Raw genomic sequence first — 27,856 nt, 5'->3', positions numbered from 1 at the left:
GGTGGACATAACTCTACATTCTTCCCCACCACTCTCCAAAGTCATTTGGGGAGATTCTGGGTGAATGTACGTAAGACAGTCCAAAATCTTCTGTTTAATTCTCACAAATTCAAACTTCTCAATCGGGCTCCTTCCTAAGCGTTTCCAATTCAGGGTCAAAGGGTCAGGGTTGATAAGGTCAGCTGACCTCTGACCAGGAAGAGGTTTTTTCAAGCTACCCTAAACAATGCCTTTCTATTGTCTCCAATGTCAGAAAGGCAAAGTCACATTTCCTATGGACTTGGAAGTGCTGAGGACATCTGACCACCACATTTATATCCACACTGCTCCAGTCTGATGCAAGACAGCAGAAATATTGTGCAGAGTTAATCAGAAATGGATTCACCCAGAATGCACCTCTACCATGGAAGCAACTGTCCACATCCATCCTTTATCCGCGCCAACACAAGCTCTTCAGGAACATCCAAGACCAGTAAAGTGGACTACCAGTAAAGTGGCTGCCTGATTGCAGGCTGGAGAGAGTGTTTAGTGATTGGTGCACAAAGAGGAGGGAGAAAAGAGTGGGAAAGCATCATTCCAGCTCTGTATGTTTTGCTTTAGTGGTCGTCTTTTTCTGTTTTCGCAGAGTGCCCTTGCAAAACCCAGCGGGTGAAAACAATCAGCAGGAGCGGCACGCCGCTCAAACGCGCCCCCGACCTCAGGGGGACAGATGGGAAAAATCTGTGCGAACGAGGCGCCGCGGCAGAGAGAGAAGAGGGTCGGGACTAAATGCCGACGAGCAGAAAAACAAGAGGCGCGAGGGCGAAGCCAGGCCATTGTGCAAGCAGAGGCTCTCTCCCGATTCCCTGGGTTTCCATTAGACAGCATTACAATGGTGTTCTCTCTGCACTGAAGCCCACACAACATGCGCAAAACAATTGTCAGTTTCAAGGAGGTTCGCCAAGGTTCAGAAAGGGCAAAAAACTCTCAGTCAATAACTTTGAAACACTTAACGATTGTGGCACTATAGTTGTTGCAGATTAACCATTATGAGGCAACTAAAATGTCATTATGCAAGAAATGTGGTCTTTGTCGTGAGCAAATTGATCTTTTAAAAACTAAAGTAGGGCTAATGGGAAGCCTTTAGATGTGCAGTCATTAAATGTCACATACCCATAAACAGAATGGGTTTAACTCACTGACCCAAACAAGGTCCAAAACTTGCTTAGATGCACAACACAAAAATCTCTGGGCAGCATTATCAAATACTTAGTGGCAAGAGCCACTGCAGGATTTTCTTGCTGCAGCACCAAAAAAAAAAAAACAGGCTTTCTGTCTGTTTAGGATTTGCGGTGTTTTGGATTCCGGAGAGAATAAGCCGATAGATCTTCGTATCCCACAGAGAGCTACGTGTTGTTGTCCTTGTAGAGGTACAAGGCAGGATGTCCTGACATTGCTCTCTACCTCGACTCAGCAGTGTGAAGCACACAGCTACTGCTGTTATCAGTGCAGGGGTATACAAAAGAGAAGAGGAGAGAGTGAGAGGAGGTGGGGAGGGTGAGAGACAGTGTGTGTGTGTGTGTGTGTGTGTGTGTGTGTGTGTGTTTGATAGAAAGACAGGAAAGAAAGGAAAGAAAAGAAAAGTACTGGTTAGGAAACTCAAAAACAGGCAGAAGGAGACTCTTATACCTGCATGCATCTCTCCCTCTCCCCCTCTCTCATTTTCTCTAGAGCTGCTGCTGTTTACATTCCAGTCTCGTGGATCTCAGGGCTCTTATCTAACACACAGGCACTCCATGGACAAAACAAGCCTCATCCCCAACCCCTCACACTGCCCTTCTTTTATGTCCCTCTCCCACACACACACACACACACACACACACACAAATATCACTCACTAACTCATAATTACACACACACACACACAATAGATCACTCACTAACTCAAACACACACAAGCTCTCTCTTTCTCTCTCTGTCTTGCTTGCACACACACACACCCCAGCTCTGTGCCAAAGCAGCTGAGAGCTCTGCTCAGTCACGGCCAGTAGCCACAGGTCAAGCACCTGACCCCCCTGAGTTGAGCTCCCGACTCAAGAGTGCACCGATCCCTTCAGTCCGCCATCATCTCCCAAGCACCCCGCTTTAGCTGAGGCAATCTCCCCACACATCTGACCTACTACTACACACACACACACACACACACACACACACACACACACACACACACACACACACACACACACACACACACACACACAGACACACACACACCCCACTTTCTCCCCACTTCAGAACAAAGGGAATAGGATGTCAGTGGTTAGGGAAAGCTGACACCTTTCATGTGAGAGGGCTGGCTTTTTAAAAAAAAGCAAAGTAATAATCCTCTCATCTCACAACCACTTTAAAGTCTGTAAATACATGCCGCCACACAGTCTCCCAGGATTTGGCCAATTGTTGCCATCTTCTAAAATGAACAGTTAAATCAGGTTTTTCTTTTTTTTCAACAAACAAATCAGAATGCATGGTCTGTGTTCACTCACTGGTTAATGAACTCGTGGTGATCGATTTGAGCGAGTATCTGAAATGAGTTCATTAGATGTCGGATCAACCCTTGCCTAATCCCAACTGGTCCAGGAACAGGAAAAACACATGAAAGGCCTTTTCTCTCTCTCTCTCTCTCTCAGCATTAAAGGCCCTTGCTGAGACTCAGAGTGCACTCTCTGCTTCATTGGTAGGCTCAAAACACACACACACACACACACACAGACACAGACACAGACACAGACACACAGACACACAGACACACAGACACACACACAGACACAGACACAGACACAGACACACACACACAGACACAGACACAGACACACACACACACACACACACACACAGACACACACACACAGACACACACACACAGACACACACACACAGACACACACACACACACACACACAGACACACACACACTCCAGAGGCAGAGGAGTTGAAATAAAGATGAAGGTGATGAAGATGAGGGTGATGAAGATGAAGATGAGGGTGTGCCGTTCTTTTTCTTCGTGCCTGCGTCTGTCTTCGCCCTCCGCCCACCTCCGTCTCTCCCACCCATCCAGCCTCCACCCACCTTCACAATAACCCCTACTTCTAAAAGCGGCGCCCAGCTGGAGTTGGCACGTAGTGCGTGGGTGGGACTCGACCGCGCGCTGCTGCGTCTTCGGTCCCCCATCCGCCGCCTCGGCGCGGTTCCCGTGGAGGCAGACATCCTGGCGGAGGGGGGCGTCAGATGTTCTCAGCGGGACTCGCTTGTACCGGCTCCTCTCATCACGCACACGGTCCCCAGCGAGGATGAGGTGGCTCAGGGGAGGCTCTCGTTTCCCACGCGAGCTCACGCAGACTGTGTGGGAGCAGAAGGTGAACTGCATCATGGGGTTACGCCGAGTCCATCTTGGAGACGAGGGGGGGGGGGATAACTGCCCAGCAGGTCTTTTTCTGATGAAAGACAAGGTAACCCACCAAAAGAATCCCATCTCATGCAATTCCTGTGATGTGCCCAAGTCATATATTTCTACATGACACAGCCATGGTAGAAAGCTTGGGACCCAAAGGTTTTTGTTTCAATCACCTGAACAGGCAGAAAAGAAAAAAAAACATTGTCCACCTGTGTGTGTGTGTGATGTGTGTGTGTGTGTGTGGTGTGTGGTGTGTGTGTGTGTGGGCTCACCACTCCACATGTGCATCAGAGCCAGCTGGTGAAGACAACCACAGGTGCCCTTCCATACCACCCCCCCCCCCCCCGCAATATATATATATATATATATACACACGCACACACACAGACACGCAAACACACACACACAAACACACACACAGAGGCACACACTGAAGATGACGCGGCACTTCACAGCAACAGCATCAGCACTTTTCACCTCCTCCCTCCCTCTCGCTCTCTCTCTGTGGTCAAAGTTAAAAAGCCTCCCCTTTTTGGCCTTCCGTGTCGCCCCGTCCGGTGCCTGCCAAGGCCTGCGTGTTTGGCACCAGGGCCCGCATTTCTGGGATGAGCTGGCGTCCACTCAGGACCATTACGCTGCTGGCACGGGCACACAGGAGCGCCCGGGCGGTACGGGCAAGGAGAGGGCGTGGAGCAGGGCAGAGAGGGGAGGCTGCAGCTATGGCCGACGGACGCACGGTCACGCCAAAGAGATGTGCCACCGAGATGAAATCGATCGTGTGGATATGGATAGATATAAATGTATGTGTGTGTGAGTGTGTGTGTTTGCGTGTTTGCGTGTGTGTTTGCGTGTTTGCCCGTGCACGTGTGTGTGTGTGTAATATGGAAATCATGCAGAGGCAGAGTGTGCTCCTCTCTAACCCCTAATCACCACGTATCCCTTCTCTCGCCTGACCTCCCACGCTAGTTCTGTGAGTACCGAGCAAAACATAAACTTATAAATAAATAACCTGTGCTGGCATTTCAGTCCTCTTCCCCAAAATAAAGATCACCTTGGGCCTAGAACACTCCCTGTTCAGCAGCAGTGGGTAACAGCAAGTACTTGACAGAAACCCACCCCCCCCCCCCCTCCCACACACACAAACACACCACCACCACAGTTCCTGCTGTCAGCTACTCAAATACACTGCTGCTGGGCAGGGACTCTGGCTGAATTGCCCCCCACCCCCCCTCCGTACCCCTACCCCTTCCCCCTGCCCAGCCCTCGCCACTCGCCCCAACTGCCTGCTCATCGATTTGGACCCTGGCACCGCTTGTGACGCTCCAGTTAGCCCAAATGAAGAAAGATCCATCTTGTTTATTCCCAGGATCCCAGGGGGGGGGGGGGGGGGGGAGTGGGACACAGGGACAGAGGTGGAATGGAACAAAATGAAATTGCGGTTAAGCCACCAGTCCCACGAGAGCTCTCAGGGGGATGACTGGGGGTATGAGGGGTAGACGCGAGAGCATGCAGAGCAGCAGTTAGATGACTTCCAGCAGAAGAGACCAGAGAACGAGAGCGCGCGCGCGAAAGAGAGAGAGTGAGCAAGAGAGAGAGAGAAAGAAAGAAAAAAAGAAAGAGAAAAATTAGTGGTGTAGAGAGAAGATGGAACTTTACGAGAAGAAAACGAAAAGTCCGGAGGATAACAGAGATAACAGTAGCTCAGTCTGTGCACACTCAGCCACAGAAAACCCAGCATGACACACACCACAATCCTGATGATGCATTTCATCAAATATCTCTAACACTATTGCTCTGAAGGAGGCACAAAAAAAACTCTATAAAAGCTCACCCTGTTCAATTTCTCTCCCTCTCTTCGAGAGGAGGCTGGGCTTTCAGGTCTAATCTAAACACTACGTCAAAAGCACTGAGCCGCAGTCAGTACACAGCCCCACGCTTCGCTCTCTGTGTGCAGACAAATGATGATCCGCTTCCTTCCTCCGCATTCCAGATGACCACGGAGGCCTGGAGTATTCCTTGGCTGCCCTTGAGTGGCACTGGAGGTTACAGATGCAGCTGGCACAAGTTTGAGAGAGCTTATAAAACAAGAAGCTGTCTGGGTCTCTCCACTGGATAAGAGTCATTATAAAAAGAAAAGAAACTTTTCACAAGCAAAGGAAGGATCTTAACCACCCAACTGGTAATTTATTCAGTAAACTACAAGAAATACACAAAAAACTGTAGTTCATGTTTCAAGTTCATGTGGTGGAGGGTATCTCTGTCTTTAGTCAACCGTTATCTGGCCAACACAGGAATTTTTATTTATGGAATACTCCCCAGGTTGCAGAACTGGGCACTAATCTATTATTAAGTCAGACTTCAGTGAATGGAATGAGTTACAGCTCACAATAAAAGATTCACTCACCTGGATAAGGGAGATGTTGCTTAGACTCAGTCTGAAGAGGTAGTTTCTGTAAGAGAAGAGAGAGAGAGAGAGAATAAAAGAGAAGTTCCTGTGGTCAGTCTATTCACAGACACTTCCATCAGAACTGACAATGCTGTGAAGTCATACAGTTTGTAGCCTGCTACTGAAATAATCATGATAGTGTTACTTTCTAGAAAGCAAAGACTTTCTACAGCTGAGACTGTTGACTAATATCACTTTCTGAGTCTTCACAATTACAGAGCTAGCAATACCCAAGAGCCAATAGCATTTAATCTAGAGCAAACAAACTCCCTTTATTGAATCACGGAGGAAAATTAACTTTGAAACCAACTCCCATTGTCATAATGGAAAAAAATAGCATGAAAAGACATTCTATCTGACAAGCATGGGTGGTCATGAGATAAAAGGCTGTGGTGTTACCTTGCACCAACGATAAGCTCGTTCCTGGTGAGGTCGAGGGTCAACAGAGAGTATTCTCTCACTCCTTGGTGAGAGAATGTGGAAATCCAAGGGCTCAGCTCTGTAACAGATTGAGAGAGAAACACCAGAGGGGATATTTTCATTGTCACGACTGTAAATGAATCTCAGGTACAGAGCATGGGGTCACTTTATCAATAATAACATTGGGTCAAAGAATATGGACAAAAACATAAAAGGCATGGTAGCAATATCTGTATATGAACAGCGAGGCAACATCCTGATGCAAGTACTGAGGAATGGTCATGTCACTAAAGTGAATTTGAAATCTGAATCTAAATCTCCATCTGGATGACTTCGGTCTTTAGTTTGTTGGTTATTTTGATTTAAATCATGTCAATTGTGTGAATGGTTTCCAATATCTTTTCAGGTATACAAGACAATACATCTGGGAAAACTGCAGGCAGAGTCAGGCCTATAAACAACCAACCCTGTGTTTTGTAGCTTAGTTTGGGTGGCTTGGACACACCGTAGAGAGACCAAATTTCCCTCGCAAATCTTCCCAGAGGACGTTTGTTGGGTCTGCTGGAGACACATCTTTTCTCTGTCTTTTTCAACGCAACCATAAAAACTCCACTCATGTTCAGCTCTGAGCTGAAAGCAACCTGCAGATCGGAGTAATCTGAGTCTCGTCCAAAAGATCCCACGGGCGACCGCTGACAGACGGACGCGCATTATTAGACAGAGGAGGCTCTGGCCCATCCACAGGACCCCGGGTCCTCCCAGTCCCACACCGGGTGCTATGTGTGGGGTGAGCTGGGGCGGTGGGGGTGGGGTGGGGCTAGGCCTCTCCATGTCTGGCACTTGTGCTAATGGGCCTGTGTAGCTGGGGACCTCCGCACAGCCCACACTGTGTCAGTCAAGCAGCGGAGCTGTGCAGCCCAGGGTCACGTGTCAGGAGCTGGCTGAGAGGGACAATGCTGTCTGGGGCGCGTCAGCGGCGCTGAGCCTAATGCAACAGGACATCCAGTCAAAACTGGCCTGGTTATTTTCCTGGAGAGACGCGTCCAATAAAAGCGCCGTTTGACACCCGCTTAGAGAAATCAAAACAATTTGGCCCGCCACAGCTTCCTATTAGGGTGATAAAGACACGACACAATAAAGGGCTTTATGTACAGGAAGGGGAAAGAAAGACAGTCACTTGATCTTGTGGTGACCTTAATGTGATTTTCTAAATGGATTTCAACATTAAGGGGGGGGGGGGTTCATAGGAAAAGGAACAGGATAATCTTTTAATGCACAACACAATATCACACCAGTTTTCTTGAAACTCACCCACACCCATGTCGTAATGAAATTGGCAAATAATCCCTGTTCTCCGATAATCCTGCTTTAAAGATTTGTACTTGGGCCTGCGATAGTTAATTTTCATTCAGTCAAAAGGAAGCCATAGAAGGATTGTTTCAGTATCTATGCCAAGCAAGAACGGCCTACAGTACATAGCTAATCATGGCCTCTCATGTTCACTACACTGCTAAGAACAAGGCTGGCAACCCATGAAAGAACTTATTCAATTACATAACACCATTTAAATATCATTTCTATTCATAACACCATGCACTGCCTCACTAGTGGCTCTGCCTGGTACTGCACTCCCATCTGATTCAAGATATCTATTAAAAGGTTTTACTTCACTTGTTGGGAAACCACACATTATTAACTTGAATGCTTTTCATCCGTGCGTTTGTCATCTGGAGTGGTCGCATTGAGGTTCTCTTCTCCGTGTTCCCACTCAGTTGTGCGAATCTCCACAGACTTCACAGACTTCGATGACTCACGGAGATCCCCCCAGAGAGTGCTCGGTCCCCCACCACCAGCACCACATTTAAAAGCCTCCCCAATAAAAAGATGCGAGGATTGATCGCGACCATATGGCACGCTCAGTCCCCAATCATACTTTATGAAGTTCTAACGAGAATGGAGTTAACCGATGGCAGGGTGAACCGGTTGGCCGACGGAGCCTGCCGGTTATTTCTCAACGTGCCGGCAGACATGTCAAGGAGTTGCGAGACGGGGCCGAGCATCAATCTCCCTCCTGTTCGCCACGTAATTATGGCCTATAATGTCTCTGTCAAACCGTGCTCATATAGAAGGAGCCGAGCGTGGCGGCAGAGGGACACGGCGCATCTGTGGGAAGGGAGAGCCGAGTGATTAATAGACGAAGACGGAGCAGCGATGGGGCACTTTTTTTATTTCCAGACTCCTCATCAGAAAGAGCAGATCAGGGAGTTCTGCTCTCCACTTTTTTTTTTGGGAGGGAGGTAAGAACAGATCACCATCTGAAGATCCCCCCTTCGACCTTATCTCATAAAGTAAACACCGAGTGGTGCGTCTCGACTTGAAAAGTAGAGACTCGAGGGTAAGATGTCAGCGAAGACGAGAAAAAGAGAGAAACTGATAACATTTGAGTGTCCTCCTAAAAGACCCAGTCTTGGCACTGGGATGAGGGTGCTGCGTGTGGGATGAGAGAGGCTTTGCAGAACAACACCTCTTGCATGGTGAGTTTTAGGAGTTTAATGCCAACGCTGAGGTCACTCCAGTATCTCATTGTGCCATCCCTGGCTGTGCGCCACGTTCTCCGCATAATAACTGATTACGCTGGCTACAGCACGACACCAAACAAAAGCAATGAATTTGAAGCTTGGCCACGGGTAAAAAACAAGGATCTACATCGATTAATGAAAGCTAAGCAGTATTTAAACTTTTAAAAAAGCTAATTGCCATTAATTGTAAAATGCATCTGAATTGTGAAACTTTAGAGAACTTTAGAACCATTTGGCAAATGTTCTTCCTAAAAACAAGACAGCAGAGTAAGATGGATTTATACGCTAATGAGAGTTGCTAGTTTTAAGTCATCAAAAACGCTGCTGTGATGGCAGAGGGCAGAGCAGAGACATTTATCCGCACACCAACCAGTGGCTTATGCATGCTAAGCCAGGACCCGCAACCCATAAAGTCTTGGCAATCCGCAGACAGATAAGCGGGATAATATGTGTCTGCTTCCTCCAACTCACCCTTAGGGCTTCTAGGCAAGATCTCAAAATTGATGGACGATTATTAAAAAAAAAAAAAATTCTCCCCCACCAATCTCTGGTGTGTCACATTAATGCATTAGCGACCAGATCCCAAAGGGAGAGGGGAGCTGCAGAATGCCTCATGAAAACACTGAAGGGGACATAAATCAACCCCTTTACCATCGGTCTAGAGGGCGAATTAAAACAACCACCGCACAATTTCCTAGGAAATACCGCCATCCAAATCAGAACTATGGAGAAGACCTTAAGAGAGTGTGTCACAATGGTATTAAAACTACAGAGTGAGTGAGAGTGCTTGGAACATCCACGGTTGTTTTAGCGTATTTCAGTGTATAACCTAATATTAAAAAGATGGTTAAATCTGATAACTTTTCAATCTGTTTTTCGAGGGACTTCGACAGAAAAAAAGAGAGAGACAAAGTCTAAAGCTTTTGCCAGATCAATTATTCTTGACTGGCCCTTTTTTTGTACCGGTGCAGATCAAGATCCAAGTAAAATCCTTTTTTTATCCTAAAAGCATTTCTTCTCAGAGGAGATTTATCATGGATAGACAGGTCAGGAGTGTAATCGGGCACATTCCGCACATTCTGACTTTAAGAAGGAGAGTAAATCCACAGTGCATCGAGGTGCTTCTCCATTTGACAGTGACGGCGACTCCCTCCTCAACAACCTTCGACCTCTTCTCGCAAAAGAAAAATAAGCCTCACTCTGTGCCCCACCTGCCCATTTTCTACACTTCTGATATAGAACAATTAGAATGTGCTTTCAAGCTTGGCCACTTTGTGCGTTCTCTCAGATTTACTCAAGCATTGCATTCATGAAGAATCTCAGAAAATGCTCGGGACTTATTAAAAATGTATCAAACATCAGATTAACCCCAAAGCCTTTGTCTGATTCCGGAGACTGGAGTTGCTGTGTATGCCTAATTACAACCATGCCTGAATGGAAAACAAATATTAGCGCCAACCCCTTTTCTCATTAGCATTGTAATTGCGCATCTGGTTTGATTGTTTACCCTTCAGGAGATAACTTGTTAATAATAAATGAACAGTCATTACATCTCGATATTTGCCTGTCAATGTCCAATGCAACAGTATATCAAATCAAATCAGAAAGATCTGAAGGACATCATGTGTGGATGGAGTAAATTGAAATGGACTAGGTACAAAAGCAGCACTTCGTTAGTGAAACCCAGAATAACATGTCACTACTGATCTGTATTGGGTTAGAGCCAAATCAGACCCAGAATGCACAACTACCTGGGACTTGTGTTTGATTTGGGTCACTTGGATTTTTCACGCACTCTTTGTCTACACGCCTCAATCTCTTTGCGAGTGAGAGAATTCAACTGTCAAATCAATCTTTCACACCTTCCTGGAATCTCAAAGAGAGATGCTATATTTGTTCTTCGTTTGAAAACATGGGAATTGTTTTTGACATCTTGTTGCTCACAACTCGGAGAGCAGAACACTCTGGGCCACATACGGGCCGGGGTCGTTCAGGAGTCGCCGGCTGAGCATGCCAAGCGAGAAGAGATCCCTCCTCCTACTCATTGGTACAAACCAGTGAACTGCTCCTGCTGTTTTAAATGGTAGACTTTTTACACTGTGCCAAGTCGTTCATGTCACCAGTTGCCTTACCCATCTCCTTCTGTGCATTTAGAATCGGTTCATGTCTCTCTAGGCTCTGGTGGAGTGTTTGGCTGATGGCACTCCAACAGCTCTCATTTGCACTCAATAGTACCACTTTATGTGGCAATAAGCAGAGATAGCTACGCTACACACACACACACACACACACACACACACACAGAGCTGGGACTCATGGTGCAGGTAGACAGAACAACAGCAAACGCAAACCACAGCTTCAAAGTGGGGCCTCACAACCACACACACACACACACACACACACACACACTCCTACCCACTCCCTCTTCCCCCTCCGCTCTCTCCTGTTTTGTTTTCATCCCTCCCACTCAAAAGGACACCCATCTCTCTCTGGTGCGCTGCGGATCTTATCGGCCGAGGCAGACCGCCGCTTATCCGAGCGAATTCCGACCAGGGAAAAAAACGCTTTTGTTTTGTCTTCCCCCATCCTCTTCCCCCATCCTCACCCTCCCCCCTCCTCCTCTGAGCTCGCTTGTGTTGTTTTGCATACTGCTGGTTTCTGATGGGAAGGCTGGGGCTCTCATGGAGGGTGTGCATGTGGGGGGGTGTGGGGGGGGCACACATAATGTTCTCTCTTCCCAAGAGCCACTCCAGCAAAACGATGAAGGTGCAAACAACGAGTGGGCCAAAAAACAGTCATACAGTATGTCTAAAGAGAGATGTGTGTGTGTGTGTGTGTGGGGGGGGGGGGGAGTGTGGGGTTAGGTACAGGTGGTAAGAGGTAGGAATAGGTAGATGCATGACAACAGAGATCTCCTCATGAAAGACAGGTAAGGCACACAGCCATGACTTACAATTCTGCTCTGGTATTCAAGCACGTCTCACAGAGCTAAAACAACAACAACAACAACAACAACAACAACAACAACAACAACAAAACAAGGTGAAGGACAAGGGAGCGGGAGCACGAGCACACATACACACACACACACACACAATAACACACACACACACACACACGGGCGATATGGAGAATATTTTTGGTGATTTTGACGATAACGATAATTAGTAGATATCCTTTAAAAAAAAATGTAGAAGTCTGAGTTACTTTACAGCTCATTATTTATGAATAGCATCAATACAATAATAACCAATAACCTATCCTGTGACTTTTTAACCAAATCAACCAATGCATTGTCACTTTATGGCACATTTCCAATTTTGCCCACTTGTGTGTGTGGCAATGACATGGTCTAGCCAGCTACATTAGAGAAGATGACTAGGCCTAACAGTTTCCCAAGAGAAAGTCTGAAGCTGAAGTTCCTTTCAAAAACCTTTACTTAGGATTCACTGTTAAACTAAGCAGACCAACAGAGTACATCTAAGTTATTTCCTTCAATGTTTTGTTTAAGAGAAATCATGTAGGCTAGCATTCCAAGTTACTGAATAGAAACTAATGCGTTAGCTTATGGCTAATGTATATGAGAAATCCCATAGAGATGCTAACGGTTAGCATAATCGATACACGTAGATATTTAGAGCGAACTTCAGTCCATTTACAAAAGGGTTACATGAGAAGAGTTCTTTGTTTACAACTGACTATTAAAATACTCAAAGGCAAATGTTTTCTGTCCATATAATACCATGTAGGAAAAAATGTGACTGTCTCATTAATGCTACATGAACAGAAGTAGGCTAGCTGCACAAAATCCCAAGTAGGCTACGTCTGGATGTCAGTACACAAAATAAACATTAGGCCTGCGTGGGACAACTTGGACCCACTAGTGATCATGTGACACTTGCTCTGCTGCAACGGGGCTTCTCTTGCATACACCTCCTGGATTTAGTGAATGTATGGGGTTTCAATGTGTGATTTCGAGTGTTTTTTTCCCCATAAGTAATTTAAATACTCGATAATGTAAAATTGCACATCGTTAAAACAACAATCACGATATTATCGCAGACGATATCGCCCACCCCTAACACAATCACACACACACACACACACAACACACACACACAATAACACACACACACAATAACACACACACACAGAGATAGCCTCGGCTGGACGTCTGCAGCAGCACGTCTGCATCCGCTTCTCACACTCAAAGACCCCAGCAGAGACGCCGCTCACAGTCTCTTCAGGAGGGACACTCGGAGTGACCGCAAGACAGAATGCCCGATAAGCCGGGCCGACGGCACACACCAGATGAAATCCACCAATCACTGTGATGTGAAGATGTAGACTAATGCGCTCATCCGCCCGCGCCGCCCGATATCATGGGGCAAAATAGGTGTTGTTGGAACGGCGCGACGCCTGCTACCTGTCGCCGCTCGCCAAGGATCACATGGACGGGAGGGGGGCGGTGGCAGCGGTAGCGGTCCATTATCGCTGGACGCCGCCAAGGACATTGGTCTCCTTTTTGTGGAGAGCGCTCCCGCTCAGGCAGTGACGGGCACTTAAGCGACAAGCACCATTACCCACTAGAGAACAGATAGCAAGACGGTTCCGCCAATCCTCACAAACAATATGGTGCCAATTACATAGGCTTTTCGCAAATGAAAAAAGGGATACCGGGAGACTGCACAATAGAAAGAGATAGAGTGTGTGTGTGTGTGTGTGTGTGTGTGTGTGTGTGTGTGTGTGTGCCTGCATGGCGGAGAGTTTGAGAGAGTGAAAAAGAGAGAGAATGAACGACAGGGATGTAGAGAAAGAGAGAGATGCTTCCGCTTTTTGCTCACCTTCATGGCCCTATCGGGGCAGATTAGAGTGGATTCAGCCATGACAGCTGCCACTAGAGACAGGATTGCCTATTGCAGTCTCGAACGGAATGAAATGTCCAGCAAGTTCTCTAGATGCTTAATAGGAAAGGTTTAGGTCCTATTCACTCTCCTGTTACTGACTCCGAAATCAATTGCCATTCAGGCACATCTTGTATGGTTTTATTCTTCTACAATATGTTATCTACTGAGAAAACCAATTAGCGCTTACTGGCTTCGACATGAATTACATGTGATTGCAGCATGCGTTTGTCTGCACTGAGGTCCACTGCTAAAAAACATGATCAAAGCAGGAAGCAATTATGTCAACTGCTATGCAATTTTTGCCAATCCGCTGTAGGTGCAGCACAACGCAACACAATCACACAACGGTGGTTCTCAACGCACTGCAGTGCACTCACTACCTGAGTGCTGGAAACACAGGTGTATGTACGAGAACCAATATATGTTCTTTAACAAGAACAACACGTCACTCACCACCTGTTGATTACATCCATCGGCCCCCTATTTACTGTTGTGTAGAAACTACGTCAAACCAGACGCGTTTCACAACCACAAAACACAGATCAGTGTGATCCCGGACGCAGTTAAGATGTACAAAAGCTTACCCTATCGCTATACATATCAGTCAAATCCCTACATGCCCATTCTTGTGATGTTATCTGTTCAAAAGAAGTAGGTAGTGTTTATCTGTCTTTACACTGCGCCCTACCACACCAATAGACCAGGGTGCGACTGAGTGCACAAAAGGAAACCGTGATCCCTACAGTGCGCGTCACACTTTAAATCCGCAGATTAACGGCATTTGGGTATTTGCCAGTGCATTAACACAGGCCCGACTAATTTCTAAACTAGGCATTGTCATCGCACCGTGACCATCGGGGTCAGTATCACAAAGCTCTTATCCCATTTTCTATGGGTCTTAGTACAGGGGCTCCAGAGCGCTGGCCTGGCAGGGCCTCACTGGGCGCCACCGGAAAAGCCGTGGGAAGGGTGACAATGGAGCCGTGCTGTGGCTTCTGCCCGCTAATACGCAGCAGGCTGACTCCCAAAAAGGGGGGGGGGGGGGGTGGGCACCTTGGTCCCTCTAACCTGCCTTGGGATTACAGAGCCCCTTCAGGTGACTTGTCCCATCCAAAATCCCACCCCACTAACCCGTCCTGGGGCCACGCATGAGTGCCCCACTTTAAGACGCTCATCCATCAAAGAGCCTAATCTCTGGGTCCGCGCGACACCTTTGTGTAATGAAATTCCTGCGACGGCGCTTTAACATAAAAGGTGCGGCGCGGGCCTCTTTCTTTTTACCGCTGATTTGGACTGATGGGCTTTCCACTCCTCTTTCTTTCTTTCATTCTTTCATTCTTTCTTTCTTTCTCGCTCATCTAACGTGCACCTCTTTCTGTGACTGCTCCAATCGGCCCATCTGGACATGGCGTGAGACAAGGAGGAGGAGGAGGAGGAGGAGGAGGAGGAGCACTGCGGAGGAGAAAAGCCTCTGGCCGGCCGGAGAGCCTTGCTGCCACCGGAGGGTGGAGAATGTGGACAGCGGCTAGCTGCACCAGAGAGCAGGGACAATGGAAGTTGGAGAGGGGAGATTAATCCTCTTCATGGGCTTCATCTTTCTCCCGCCACTACCCTCTCTCTCTCCTTCTCTCTCTCTCTCCCTCTCATTTGTTTTTGCAAATGTGGCATATTCCCAGGTCTCTCTGACACTGCAGGGGGAGGCTAAGCAGCCGTTGGCAGCCTCCCTTTAAAGACCCCAGCGCCCTGATGCCACTGATCATAACGTTGATAAACGGCGCAGAGAAATGCTATTTTGAGAAACAACACTCGGAGCCTCCGGGTGGCAATAAACAAGCTGAAGTGCAACCCTCAAAGCAACGCTCACATGAACTATAGCCATGTTAATGTCCAGGCAGATTTCCAATATTAAAGTACCCGGTGGCTGTCACTGCTTCTTTCTTTCCCGCTGGCAGTTATGTCCCTGAATATTTCACTCTCGCAACTCCTGCTTCAGGTGGGGTGGGTGGGTGGATCAGGTGATGCTTCAGCATTCCTTCCATCCTTGAAACAAACACACCAATCTCCCGAGCTCACCTTTTTTCCACCCCGCACGCTGATATCAGCATCAAAACATTTCACCTGGCTGAGAGTGATTTCAGGGCGATGTTGGTGTTTTCGGCCACCCGCACACACTCCCTCACACACACACACGTGCACTCCCTCACACACACACACACACACACACACACACACGTGCACTCCTCGATGGGGAGCTGGGGGGGGGGGGAGCACGTGGGAAACAGTTTATCTCCCGCCGAACGCAGCACGTCCATCCAGCCCTGCACCCGGGCCCTCGCAGATATCCATCTCTGCTGCTTGAGTTATGGAGGCGTCGTGCGGGGACGCCACCGCACAGTGGAGCGAGAGAGGAGCCGCCGGAGCGAGGCTTGACCCCTTCTCTTTTACTCAGTTACCGAGCAAACACGCGATGCGTTTTCATTACCGCGGACACGATAACGGCTAATTCGCACCGTTTGCCCGAGTGTTGTTTCAAGGGGCAGGTTTTTTGTTTTTCTATCCCAGACGGCTCCCGCTGAAGGCCGTTAATGCAAAAGCCATTTGACCCTCGCGTAGCTCATACAGCTCGGCAGATATGCAATTCCCCGAGAGGCTCAAAATAACTCACGCGACCTTCCCGGGTGCAACTGGTTCCAGTTGAAGTGAACTGCACACTCCTCGAATGGGATGGTGTCATTTGTGATTTAAAGTTATAGCTGAGTACTTTTTTGGGCCTCTTATGTACATGGGAAGGGCCTCTGTATATAGACGAGCACTAGGAACACTAGGAGGGTTTTTACTGCAGGACGAAGGGCGAACTGTGAGCCCCTGATGCTCACCTTGGATGGAGATGATGGGGTGCTCACGGCGGGTGCACTCGGGAGGGAGCGGCGCAGCTGGGGTGGAGGTGGGGGTGGCGGTGGGGGTGGGGGGTGCGGTCGAGGGAGCTGAAGGGAGGGGGAGGAGGACGAGGAGGAGGAGGAGGTGGAGAGAGGAGATGAAGAGGATAGATGCAGGCAGGGAGGTGACGTCCCGTGGCAGAGCTGTCATGGTGACGGAGGCCAACCTCTCCTCTAGCTGCCAAGGTGGGCCTCTGGGGTACACCTGAGAGAGAGAGAGAGAGAGAGAGAGAGAGAGAGAGAGAGAGAGAGAGAGAGAGAGAGAGAGAGAGAGAGAGAGAGAGAGAGAGAGAGAGAGGAAAAAGGAGAGACCAAAACAGAATTAATGAGTCACCAACTGCCACACATAGTGGTAAACTGTACACTACTGATTTTCTTTTTTTCACAGTTTGACGCAATAGCACAGTTTGACGCAAAAGCTAATTTAACAGCCGATAAATATCTGGACACTACAAAATGAGCCAAGTTAAATGGGATAAACCAAGGCCTAAGTTTCCTGAGAAGCAATGTACCGAAGCACCTCTCCACTGTAAAAGTCCATGGTAGGAGAAAAGCACAGTGATAAATGAGTGGAGCTTTGAACCGCACATTGGGTATGGGATTTAAGAGAAGCTTGTAGGCAAGTGCTGTCACCAAAGGGGAAATAAAGCACTCTGAAGCGGCGCAGGCTAAAACGAAATGTACACTGTGATAAACTAATGTTCAGAGAGGTAGCAATGAGCTTCCGGTGTTCCGTTGTTGCAAACATTCCGCCCCTGCTTAGCAATTAATATAAATCGCCTGCAAAGTAGACCTTCGGAAGGAAGCACTTAAAAAAAAAAAAAATGAACTGCACAATCTAAGATAATGCTTCCCTTAGCTCGAGCTTACGCCAATTACTCTTGTCATCTTTCGTTTCCTTTTTACAGTATAGCACCTCGGATGAACTTCGAGGGTGTGGGTGTTTTAATACACAGCAGGAAGGGGGGTTGCAGCTGGTGGTGGTGATCTGATTAGGTGAACAGCGCCATGACATTTTCCATCTTTATTTTCCGCACCTTCAGCACGCTGCTGTCGCTACCGCTGCTGTAGCACGCCAACCCAATTACGCGACCAGGAGCATGACACAGCGAGAGGCTGTCTGTCAATCCCCCCTGCGCTGCGAGGAGAGAGAGAGAGAGAGAGAGAGAGAGAGAGAGAGAGAGAGAGAGAGAGAGAGAGAGAGAGAGAGAGAGAGAGAGAGAGAGAGAGAGAGAGAGAGAGAGAGAGAGAGAGAGAGAGAGAGAGAGAGAGAGAGAGAGAGAGGGGAGGGCAGGAGGCGAGTGTGCAGCAACCCAGAGCCACTAATGGGGACTGATAATTACCAGGAGCCGACAAATGTAGGCCAAAAATTCTCTCGGTGAGAAAAAAACACTGCAAATCCCTCAAAAAAAAGAAAAAGAATGAAAAGTTCAGATGAGAGCGGAGAGACAGAGAGAGAGAGAGGATATGAAAGACAGAGCAATGGACTCCTACGCAGACTGAAACCCACCAGTAAGAGATTGGTGGTTACATCTAAAGAATGCAATGATGCAAGGCAAGTTCACCACTACAAACAATATGTAATGCTTTCATCTGAGAGATGAATGGTTAAGGTTCACATTGCGAGGCTCTGCGTCATTCAATTTCTTTTCAAACACGGGGCGGGAAGACCCCCAGAGCAGTGTTTCGTTCTCCATTTAAGGTGGTGATCAATAATAAATTATTAGCCCGGGTAAGTGACAAATCAACCGTGATGCCCAAAATCATTTAGAAGTCACGCTACAACTGGTAACTTATTAGGCAAATGTGGGCCTCTGGTCCATCACCGCCCACTGTCAGCTCACAGAGTTCATCCATTATCAGTCTACAGCACCCATGTACCATGTTTTATTCATCCCCACAGAGATGGTGATTACGAGCAGATGGAGTTGATTTGGTTCATGTAGATATTCACTTAACAAATGAGAATTCTTCACAGGGATGCTGATTGCTCTTATCATCGGTCTTCTTGCCGAGATATTGGTCACGGAGTCGGTCTCTGGCCAAAGACGGGTATCAAAACACACTCCTGATAATGATGGTCAGATGGCCAGATGGACGAACATGCCCTGACAGGAGTGTTAGCACAAAGCCCAGATGTCCTGCCAAACTGCTGGTCTCCACACACCAGGGGAGGCAGTGAGACGATTGCCCAATTCTGATCTCATCTCAATCTGGATCCAACACTGACCCACTCTAAAGCCTCCACTCACTTCTCTTTCTTTTCTATTTCTTTCTTTCTCCCTCTCTCTCTCTCTCTCTGTCTCTCTCAATGTCTTTCTATCACTGAACTCTTTTTCCTCTCAGCGTCACCCAGGGACACATACACCAAATACTGGCCCTGGATGGAACACAGACCAAAGCAGCATGTCCATATTCCGAGCGCTGACCTCTGATCTGCCCTCTGAAAGAGGAGGGAGAGTGGGGGCTCCAAGATGGGTCCAGCTGGTACAGACCGAGCCAGAACATGCACTTGGCACAACCTGGCACCAGACCCCCAGATGCAGGCCCACAGTTGTGCTTAAGGAGGGCTTTTTAGTATTGTGGCATGGCAGATGTGGATTTATTAGTTCATTTACATCAATCTCAGCTGGAGTTGGAAGGCCATGAGTGTGCACACACACATGCATACATACACACACACATGCATACACACACACACACACACACACCCTCTCTGTCACACTCACAATGCAAATGAGGTCTCTGGACATCTGGTCCTCCTGAAGCCCGCCAGGGTGTCCAGATCGTGGGCAGCACTGGCATCAGCCATCGACTCCCTACTGCCCGCCAAGCTCCTGTGAGCCAGGTTACGGCAACCTCAAGCGGGTGGAAGTCGCAGCGGACCTCTGTCGCATGTGGACGGTGGGGGACCCATTAAAGAAGGCCGCCAAGAACACGGTTCTCGAAGTTAGTTTTCGGCGTGCAGTGGGTAACAGGAGTGGTGGCGGGAGTGGAGTCAATTATCCAGTGCCTACTACGCACTTGGCTTAAGGAACTTCCCAGGGATTTATATTAATGAATGCAGCACCACGACTGCTGTCAATAGCCCCTCGGATCAGAAGGAGGAGGGGTGGAGGTGGTCACATGCCTGCTGGGAGAGCAGTGGGAACAGTCTGGCTCTCATCCTGACCGCAACGCAAGAGCAGTCAAGGTGGAGGGAGGGAGGTGAATGAAGTTAGACGGAGAGTGAAGGAGGGATGGATGGAGAGAGCGAAAGAGAGATAGAGACGGGGAGGCGAGGGCAGGTGCAGACATGACAGACTGTAAGAGAAGGAGACACAAAAGCAAAGAGAGAGAGAGAGAGAGAGATAGAGAGAGAGGGGAAAAGGGGCAGCTGTGACAGGCAGTAAAAGCTAGAGAGAGAGGGAGAGAGAGGAAGAGAGAGGGAAGGGGGGGTGAATGTGAGAGACCTCGGAGTGTGGTATTGGAGACGACAGGTCTCTTGGACTGAGGAGAGAGAAGCCCAGCGTCTGGCCTAATGAGCGACAGCCTGCTCTAACAGCCAGCCTGTAGACAGCGTGTCAGACGGAGGCAGTGTGTGTGTGTGTGTGTGTGTGTGTGTGTGTGTGTGTGTGTGTGTGTGTGTGGGTGGGGCTGTAAGGGGGAGGGAAGGGAGGGGGAGGGGACTGTTGTCCAGAATCAGTAGCCAAGGTGAGTTCAAATTATAGCACATCATCAAACAGTACTTCCCTATCACACCCCTGCACATGTCAAGCCTAATGACAGAGAGGCCAGCTGTAGAGGAGGCAGGCTAGACAGGAGTGGGGAGTAGGATGAGGGGAAACACAGTTGGCCAAAATGGCATAATCTGCACTGAAAGTTTCCTGTTATTTTCTGTGAAAGTGTTCTTTCCACCTCCACCGCTGCAATGTCTGTTTGTGTTTAGTGAAATAAAGGAGAGTATATTGCATCCTCAATGGGTGCCAGAGGGAGCTCTGGGGGTAAAGTGAATTTAGAATCGTATAGGAGCACTGCTTGTCAACACTGGGAAAAATAAAAATAAAAAAAATACAAGAGTACCACTATGGGGCAAGTGTAACCCAGACATTTCCCTCTTTTTAGAGAAAGAGAGCATTTCATTCCCTGAAGTCTTTAAATCTTTCCATTATTGTGGGAGTTTGAGGATACTTTTCAAGGGTCAACGGTCAGGTACATCCAGGTGAGTCGATCTACTCTCCAATAAGGTCATAAAAATGCTTTCTTGGCTTCCAACCACACCCAGCTCCCTTCAGTATCATATATCCAGCTCCAGTCCAAGTTAAGCAACCAATGAGCTGCAGTTTTTGTAGACCTTGCCCGTGGGGATAGCGTTAATTTTAACTCGGATGGACACGTTCTCAGCCAATTCTAAGCTGGCTCTATTAAGCGCTCTGGTTCAGTGGTCTCTGGAGCAAATGGCGGAGTGAAAAAAAAGAGGGTATTCAAGGTTGCGCCATTCTCAAGGTAGCGTTGGGGTCCTATAACACATTATACACATATATAACACATCCTATAACAGCTCGGTGCCCGGGTTCGAGTCCAACCTGAGGTATTTTTTAAACCCATGCCCCATCTCCCTCTCACCCATTTCTTGTCCTGTCAAATGAAGGCTAAAAACACCCAACATTTTAAAAAGAGGGCTTCGAACCACACCTAATGTTCTAAAAGACAGACACGTCGACATATGACACTATCGTCTGAGCTTGTAAGATCTTAAACCAGAGAAGTGAATGAAGATAAACAAGCCCAGGCGTCCCTAGGGAGACGCACTGACTCCTCCAACTTGTGTGGAGGCATTTGATTTGATCATCACACCCGAGGCTGATTACATGCACCTTGTTTGCTCAGGGTTTTACCATCTTCTGGGCAGACTCGTAATTAAGTCCTCATAAGTATTGCATGTATGGCAACTCTGTCACTCTCTGTGGAGCCCTATGCTCCACTAACACCGGCATTAGCCGCTCCGCTATTAGAATACTAATATCGTTGTCAGACAAGAGTAGCAGCTGCGAAAGGCGAGATGAGGGAAAAGTTAATGAAACCCTCTTGTTTCGTCTAATTAAGGTGCGCCCAGATAGAGGCGAGAGAAAGCACAACACGCCCCTGCAAACAGGGAAGCGGCGCGCACGCACCGCCTCAGAGCTGTTCGTTCACACCATCAGCTTTTCCCTTCACCGTGCGGTAGGCAAGGGTAAACAGACTGCAAATCACGGGAGATGAGTTATGCATACTTGAGGAAGCACCATTAAATCAGAGAGGGCTTACGCCGAGCGATTTCAGCGGCGCAGAGCAGAGGAGGGCTTTCATCTCAATCTTTTCGCCATGCTCTCTTGCCTGGATTCCAGAATCAGCCGACACAGTGTGCACACACACACACACACACACACACAATCATGCATTAGAGACGAATGACACATAATGATATTAGGATCATGACCATGAACAATACTGGAACTATTGTGGCTGTGGTTAACGGCCCAATTATAACAACTCATTCCTTTATTGCAAATCAATAGCAGTGATTTCACTCTGCTTGTCCAGCCAATGCTTGCCAATCACAAACATTAGCAGTGGCTGAGCGACCATGAGGTTGAAGTGGCTTACAAGCATTAACACTGGCCTGCATTGCCATGCAGATGTATCATTTGCCATGTGTACATTACAACAACAGAATAACACACACAAAAAAAGAAAAGAATCGAGAAGCGTGCAGACTTTTAAAGTATTTACTTATTTACTGCTCCTGGGATGTGCACATTGACCTCAATAAACTGAAGACTACATTACAACAGGAACATGGCAAAAACACCATCACAACTTAATGATCATTGAGTTTGATCATTGTGTGAAAATGTTTTTTGTAAGAGTCATTAGTTTTGCATATGCCACCACTCAACAAACAAGTGTGCGCCCTTGGATTGGCATTCCAAAACACATTTGCACATCATTAAAGGTGCAGTCAGCAATCGTATGCAATTTCAAGCCCATAACATTTTTTGTGACATTCAGCGAACATCTCACGATCTGCTAGCTGCCCATCCTGTGATTACACTGTAAAAACAACTGGTCTCAGGCTTAGAAAACTGGAAACAAACAAAGTGAGGGCAGCCTGTCCCCCAAACAAAAACAAAACCCTGTGTGGAGTTTCCCTGGAAATACTGAAGGGAAGGGTGAGCTACCTCTCTGGTGTGTTTTGTTTGGTTCTTGGATAAAATATAATGTACGCTTTTTTTGGACAAAAACGTCTGCTAAGAAATATAAACATAAACAAATGCAACGTCATGCTTAATCACTTACCCCACCTTTAACATCACTACATCCACATTATATTTAACCTCAACAAATTCCTGTTCTGTTTAGGAGTCACTCGCACACGCACACGCTCACGCTCACGCTCACGCTCACGCTCACGCTCACGCTCACGCTCACGCTCACGCTCACGCTCACGCTCACGCTCACACTCACACTCACACTCACACTCACACTCACACTCACACTCACACTCACACTCACACTCACACTCACACTCACACTCAGGACTCTCTACATAGGGTTCATTTATGGGTGCAGGTGGGTTGGGGCGACCCTGACCATGTCTAATTGCCCTCTGTGACCGACCCCACCTCATCTCTCTTCAATGGTCTCTGGGAGCCTCATCTTTTTAGAGGCTCCCCCTGTGAAGCCCAATTGAGCCTGTCTGGATCAGGCTGTGTGTGTGTGTGTGTGTGGGGGGGGGGGGCAGATGGGGACTCCACACTTAAAGAAGAATAGCTGCACGCAAAGCAAGATGGAGAAAGGGGAACACAAAAGGCGCTCTCGCAGGGAAAAGATGTGGTAGGGGAGTATAGGGCTCTTGGGAGTTGTAGAGGTTGGGCAGTGGGAGGGGGGCTTGGGTGGAGGTTTCTTATAGAGCAGCCGACCACACACTCACGCTTGGGTGAGTCGGACAAATCGCTCAAAGGGCTCAAAGGGCTCTCCTCAGGAATGCGTTTCAGTGACCCACCGAGTCGGAGACAAAAAGAAAAAAGAAAAAACGCAGATAGTCAAAAAAGATCATCAGGAATGAGAGAGGGTCCGGGGCAGATAAGGTGGGTTAGGGCAAGAGCGTGTCTGGGAATGTATCTAACGCTAGGTCAACAGTGATCAGTATGTATCGGGGCTTTTCTCAATGCCTCCAGCAGCAGGCTGGTGCCTGTAATTGCACAATTTCACAGTTATCTGAGATTCCAGCGCCGCAAGCAATGCCATCTTTGACCACCCTCTGTGTGTGTGTGTGTGTGTGTGTGTGTGTGTCTCTCTGTCTGTGTGTGTCTGTGTGTGTGTGTCAAAGGCGCCAAGACATAAATGCATTTTGAAATTTCAGGAAATGCTTTGACGGACTTCTAATTTCAAAAGGAGAAGGCTGCCACGACAGACTGCCAAAACATCTTTCAAGATGTTCACTCTGCAATACCAACTTTCAGCTGCTGCGCTCTCTGTTTCGAAATCACCACTGCCAAAACAGCAGAGATGACCTGGAGATGACATGCCAATCACCGCCATGGCAATGAGCTGTCAGAGTACTCTATTCATCCCCATTCTCGCTGTTGGCTACAATCACTCGACTGGCAAACGCTGTCGTAAAGAGAACAGAAGCAGGCTAAAAAGGCAAGCTGAGGTGTCAGATGAATGGATATAATAGAACCATTGGGGGCAGAGGGAATCTTTTCTCTATTTTCTCAGGATCGTTTGAAAAATATTTAAAGATAAAGATTTGATTTTTACCCCCTCTCTTTTCTACATGCAGCCTTCCCTCTCTGTATGTTAATGTGTGTGGGTAATTACATGAGTGTATTGGAGTTGGCGCTCATGCATGTCCATTTGTTTCATATGCATTCGCAATATGTGTGTGTGTGTGTGTGTGTGTGTGTGTGTGTGTGTGTGTGTGTGTGTGTACATGCATTCAGACCTTCAGTCACGGCTGCAAGGCATGGCTGTGTGGTGAAGCGTAGAATAAAAAGGCAATTCAGTAGCTTGTGGCCCGCGGTGGCACAGAGCAATCACTGGTGGTGCCCCCACCCACCACGGGCTTCACCACGCTGCCATTCCCCAGCCACCCGCTCAGAGCCCCGGCCACCAGGGGCCTGTGAAGAGGGCTCTTCAAAGGACCAGTTTGCATAGCCTCTGCTCTGTGGGGTCTCCCGCAAAACAAACACACACACACACACACACACAGGCTGGCCAACTGCACCGCTTCCACACCCAGCCATCTCCACTTGCAAGGTTCTGGTAACAAGCAAAATATGAATGTTTGTGGAATTCGTAATGCAGCGCTTGTTCTATGCAGAGCCAGAGTGAGTGTGTTTATGCATAGAACATTACAAGGGTCATTCCACGAGGCAGGGGCGATGAATGGCTGTTGACTGTGAGACAAGCGAGGGGAATATAGGCCCTTGGCGAGTGTGCGCGTGTGTGTCTGAGCTATTGATCATTACCTAAAGGTCTAATCACGGGCGCCCATGAAAGTCCCGGCAAGCCGTAAGCGGGGCTGTTGGGAGGTGATTTAATGCCGCGGTGTGCCAGTGATGGGTGCACTCTGGGTAGGCCGGGGCCATTTATTGGTCCTCAGACAGTATTCAGGCCTCACGCAGCCGTCTGGAGAGCAGACAGACACATTAATTGCGGCTGGAAGTCGTGCTTGGATGCCCTCCTTGCGTCTCTCAGACACAATTGATTTCCATCGCCCGGTTCCAAACAGGCTTGTGAGACTGACACGGTGTGGTCACAGTCAATCTGCACATTATATTTATGAGGATTCCTCTGTGAATAAGGCTTTGACTTTTGTTTCAGCAGTTTATCAGTAATGTACTTCATGCAAACCTAAGCTTTCAATGTCACCTCCAGTGCCTTCATCTCCTCTATAAAAGCCCAATCAATCTAAAATATCCTTAAAAGCTTATGTCCTTAGTTATGCATGATGGCAGAATTGGACAGTAAAAGCCATCACCTGAGGCAGTGTTTCCCAGACTATGTGCCATGAATGTTGCACAGGTGTTCTGCAAGAAAAGCAAAATCTATATTCTTTTTTTTTCTTTGCTGTTAATAATCTAATATCATGGTGGTGTGCAGTGAGATTTTTCTCATAGTAAATAGTGTGCCACAAGAGAAAAAACTAAGGATAGCAGCTCCCAATGTTATTTAATAATTTATAACAATTATCAATTAAAAAATTGATTAAAAATCCAATCATGGATTGAGTGACATCCTGACTCTGCTCAGAAAGGGTGTCAAAACTTATCGAGTGAACATGTCTCCACCCCCAGCGCACCACTCACTGGCCAGCCGTCACGCCTCTCGAGCGTTAGCCACTCTCGTCCTCTCTTTTTCTCTCTCGGCCCCGGCAGCCACCAGAGTCACCGTAGCCGCCTCCGCCGCGCTCTCCGCAGGGTGATGAATGGCCGGTCAGAATCAATCTGCGCTGGGCGACGGGCCGAGGTGGGAGGCCACCCTGCCCAATCCAGGCTCCCGTCAGGCTGGATAACATCTCTGCTGGCCGCCTCCACCCCCAACCTCCCCACCGCACCCCGCCTCCACCCTCTCACTCACCAATTCTGCCCTGGTGACACGCAGCTCGCCGACCAGAGAATGGGCCTGCTGCAAGCATGACGTCGTGCGCCTACGTCCGCGTTCCAAACCGCCTCTCCTGGCCAGGCTCCATCACTCTCTCTAACAGACTTCCCCCCCCCCCCCCCCCCCCCGCCACACATAGACAATGTTCCAGACTTAGTCGTTCTGGCTCATTGCCCAATCGGTTCACTAATTTGATCTCTTCTTTTTTCCCGCTCTTCGCTCTACCTGTTTTGTAAACGGTCTTGGCCGCCTTATCTGCCAGGGCTTCTTTTTTTCTGTCGCAGATGGAATGCAGATGAGCTGAGCTCTGCGTTTCTGTTATATCTAATTATATGTAGCGCCAGTTAAACATCACCTGCTGAGAGCACAATGGCTCCCAGCCACTGTCATTTAGGGAAAATTGTAACTATCATTTAATTAAGGGTGTGAGGAGGGACTGCCAGCTGGGGGTTTGTCTATAAGATCACCCCCTTATTAAAACAGATGATATTAGAGTTATGATACAAGATGAATGCATGGTAAATTAAGAGGTGAAGATAAAACTAAATTAATTTGAACTCCAAATAGTATCAGTTATGTCTTAAATTCTTATGCTTACGCCCCATTTTGAGTATTTTGCCCGACATTGTACATAATCTACTTAGGAGATCATTGCTTCTACATACTTTGGCCTATAATCACATGGCTGACCTTGGAAAGCTAAGACACTGTAGTTTATTGGACAACAATCAGAAAAACTGTGTGATGTACTGACACAGAGGTACAGAGTCTAGAATATTATTCTCATTCTGCCAGATAACAAGCATCTCTGAACTGACCACCATTTCAGCCCTCTAGGTCACTTGAGATAACTTAGAAACACAACTGAGCCCTAGAATCAGGTCTTGTGAAGCTTTGTGCAAAAGTAGATCAATATAGAATGAAAACTACTTACTTTAGACCATTATTTGCCAAGGTATGCTCATGCGTTTTGTAAAATGCCCTATGGGAACTCCCCATAGGACTTTTGGTTATCCTAAATGCATACTGACAATCAAATGCTTACTGCACATGAACCCCTTTGTGTAGTTTGAGGTTTCTTGTGGACTACTTAGATTGTATGTCAGGTGTTCTGATATAGACTGACTACACAAAATATGGAATAATTACAAAAAAGTATCTATTTCTGCATTTACTTTGTTGGTTCAATGAGTGTGTATAATATAGACTATACATCTGTACAACTAATATTGGATAATACATGAAGATTCAATTTCTATGGATTCTTGTGAATATTTCAGTACCCAATATGTTGCATCTACTTATTGTGCTGCAGCTACACTGCAGCCAGAGGTCAGGGTAGCACCAAAAGCGGAGAAGGGGGAGGGGGGCATTTTGGATCAAATTTAATTGAGACATAATACGATAAATCTGAGAATGTAAAGCACTATACAGATTGAAAAATCATTTTTGGTTTCAAATGGTGTATAACACTAATATGCTACATATCAATATGGTGCATACAATT

The 27,856-nt window shown here is 47.6% G+C and overlaps 1 protein-coding gene across 4 annotated transcripts in view; it reads right to left on the bottom strand.

Annotated features, from left to right (window-relative positions):
- The window catches only part of sema5ba (sema domain, seven thrombospondin repeats (type 1 and type 1-like), transmembrane domain (TM) and short cytoplasmic domain, (semaphorin) 5Ba), a 118,879-nt gene that overhangs the window by 54,248 nt on the left and 36,775 nt on the right, over positions 1-27,856 (bottom strand). For all 4 annotated transcript variants that reach the window (XM_076264023.1, XM_076264026.1, XM_076264024.1 and 1 more), the window contains 3 exons: positions 16,660-16,924; positions 6,277-6,376; positions 5,836-5,881 (listed from right to left, as the gene is read on the bottom strand). In XM_076264023.1, coding sequence (XP_076120138.1) covers positions 5,836-5,881; positions 6,277-6,376; positions 16,660-16,870 — 357 coding nt within the window. In that variant the 5' untranslated portion in view covers positions 16,871-16,924. The remainder of the gene's footprint in view (positions 1-5,835; positions 5,882-6,276; positions 6,377-16,659; positions 16,925-27,856) is intronic.

Source organism: Alosa pseudoharengus, unplaced genomic scaffold, assembly GCF_046254945.1.
Source record: "Alosa pseudoharengus isolate Yale_2024_CS ecotype anadromous, Long Island Sound unplaced genomic scaffold, YU_APseudo_1.1 YU_APseudo_1.1_scf_3, whole genome shotgun sequence".
Lineage (NCBI taxonomy): Eukaryota > Metazoa > Chordata > Actinopteri > Clupeiformes > Clupeidae > Alosa > Alosa pseudoharengus.
The sequence above is the reverse complement of the archived record's forward strand: the minus strand, read 5'-3'. Positions and strand labels throughout refer to the sequence as shown.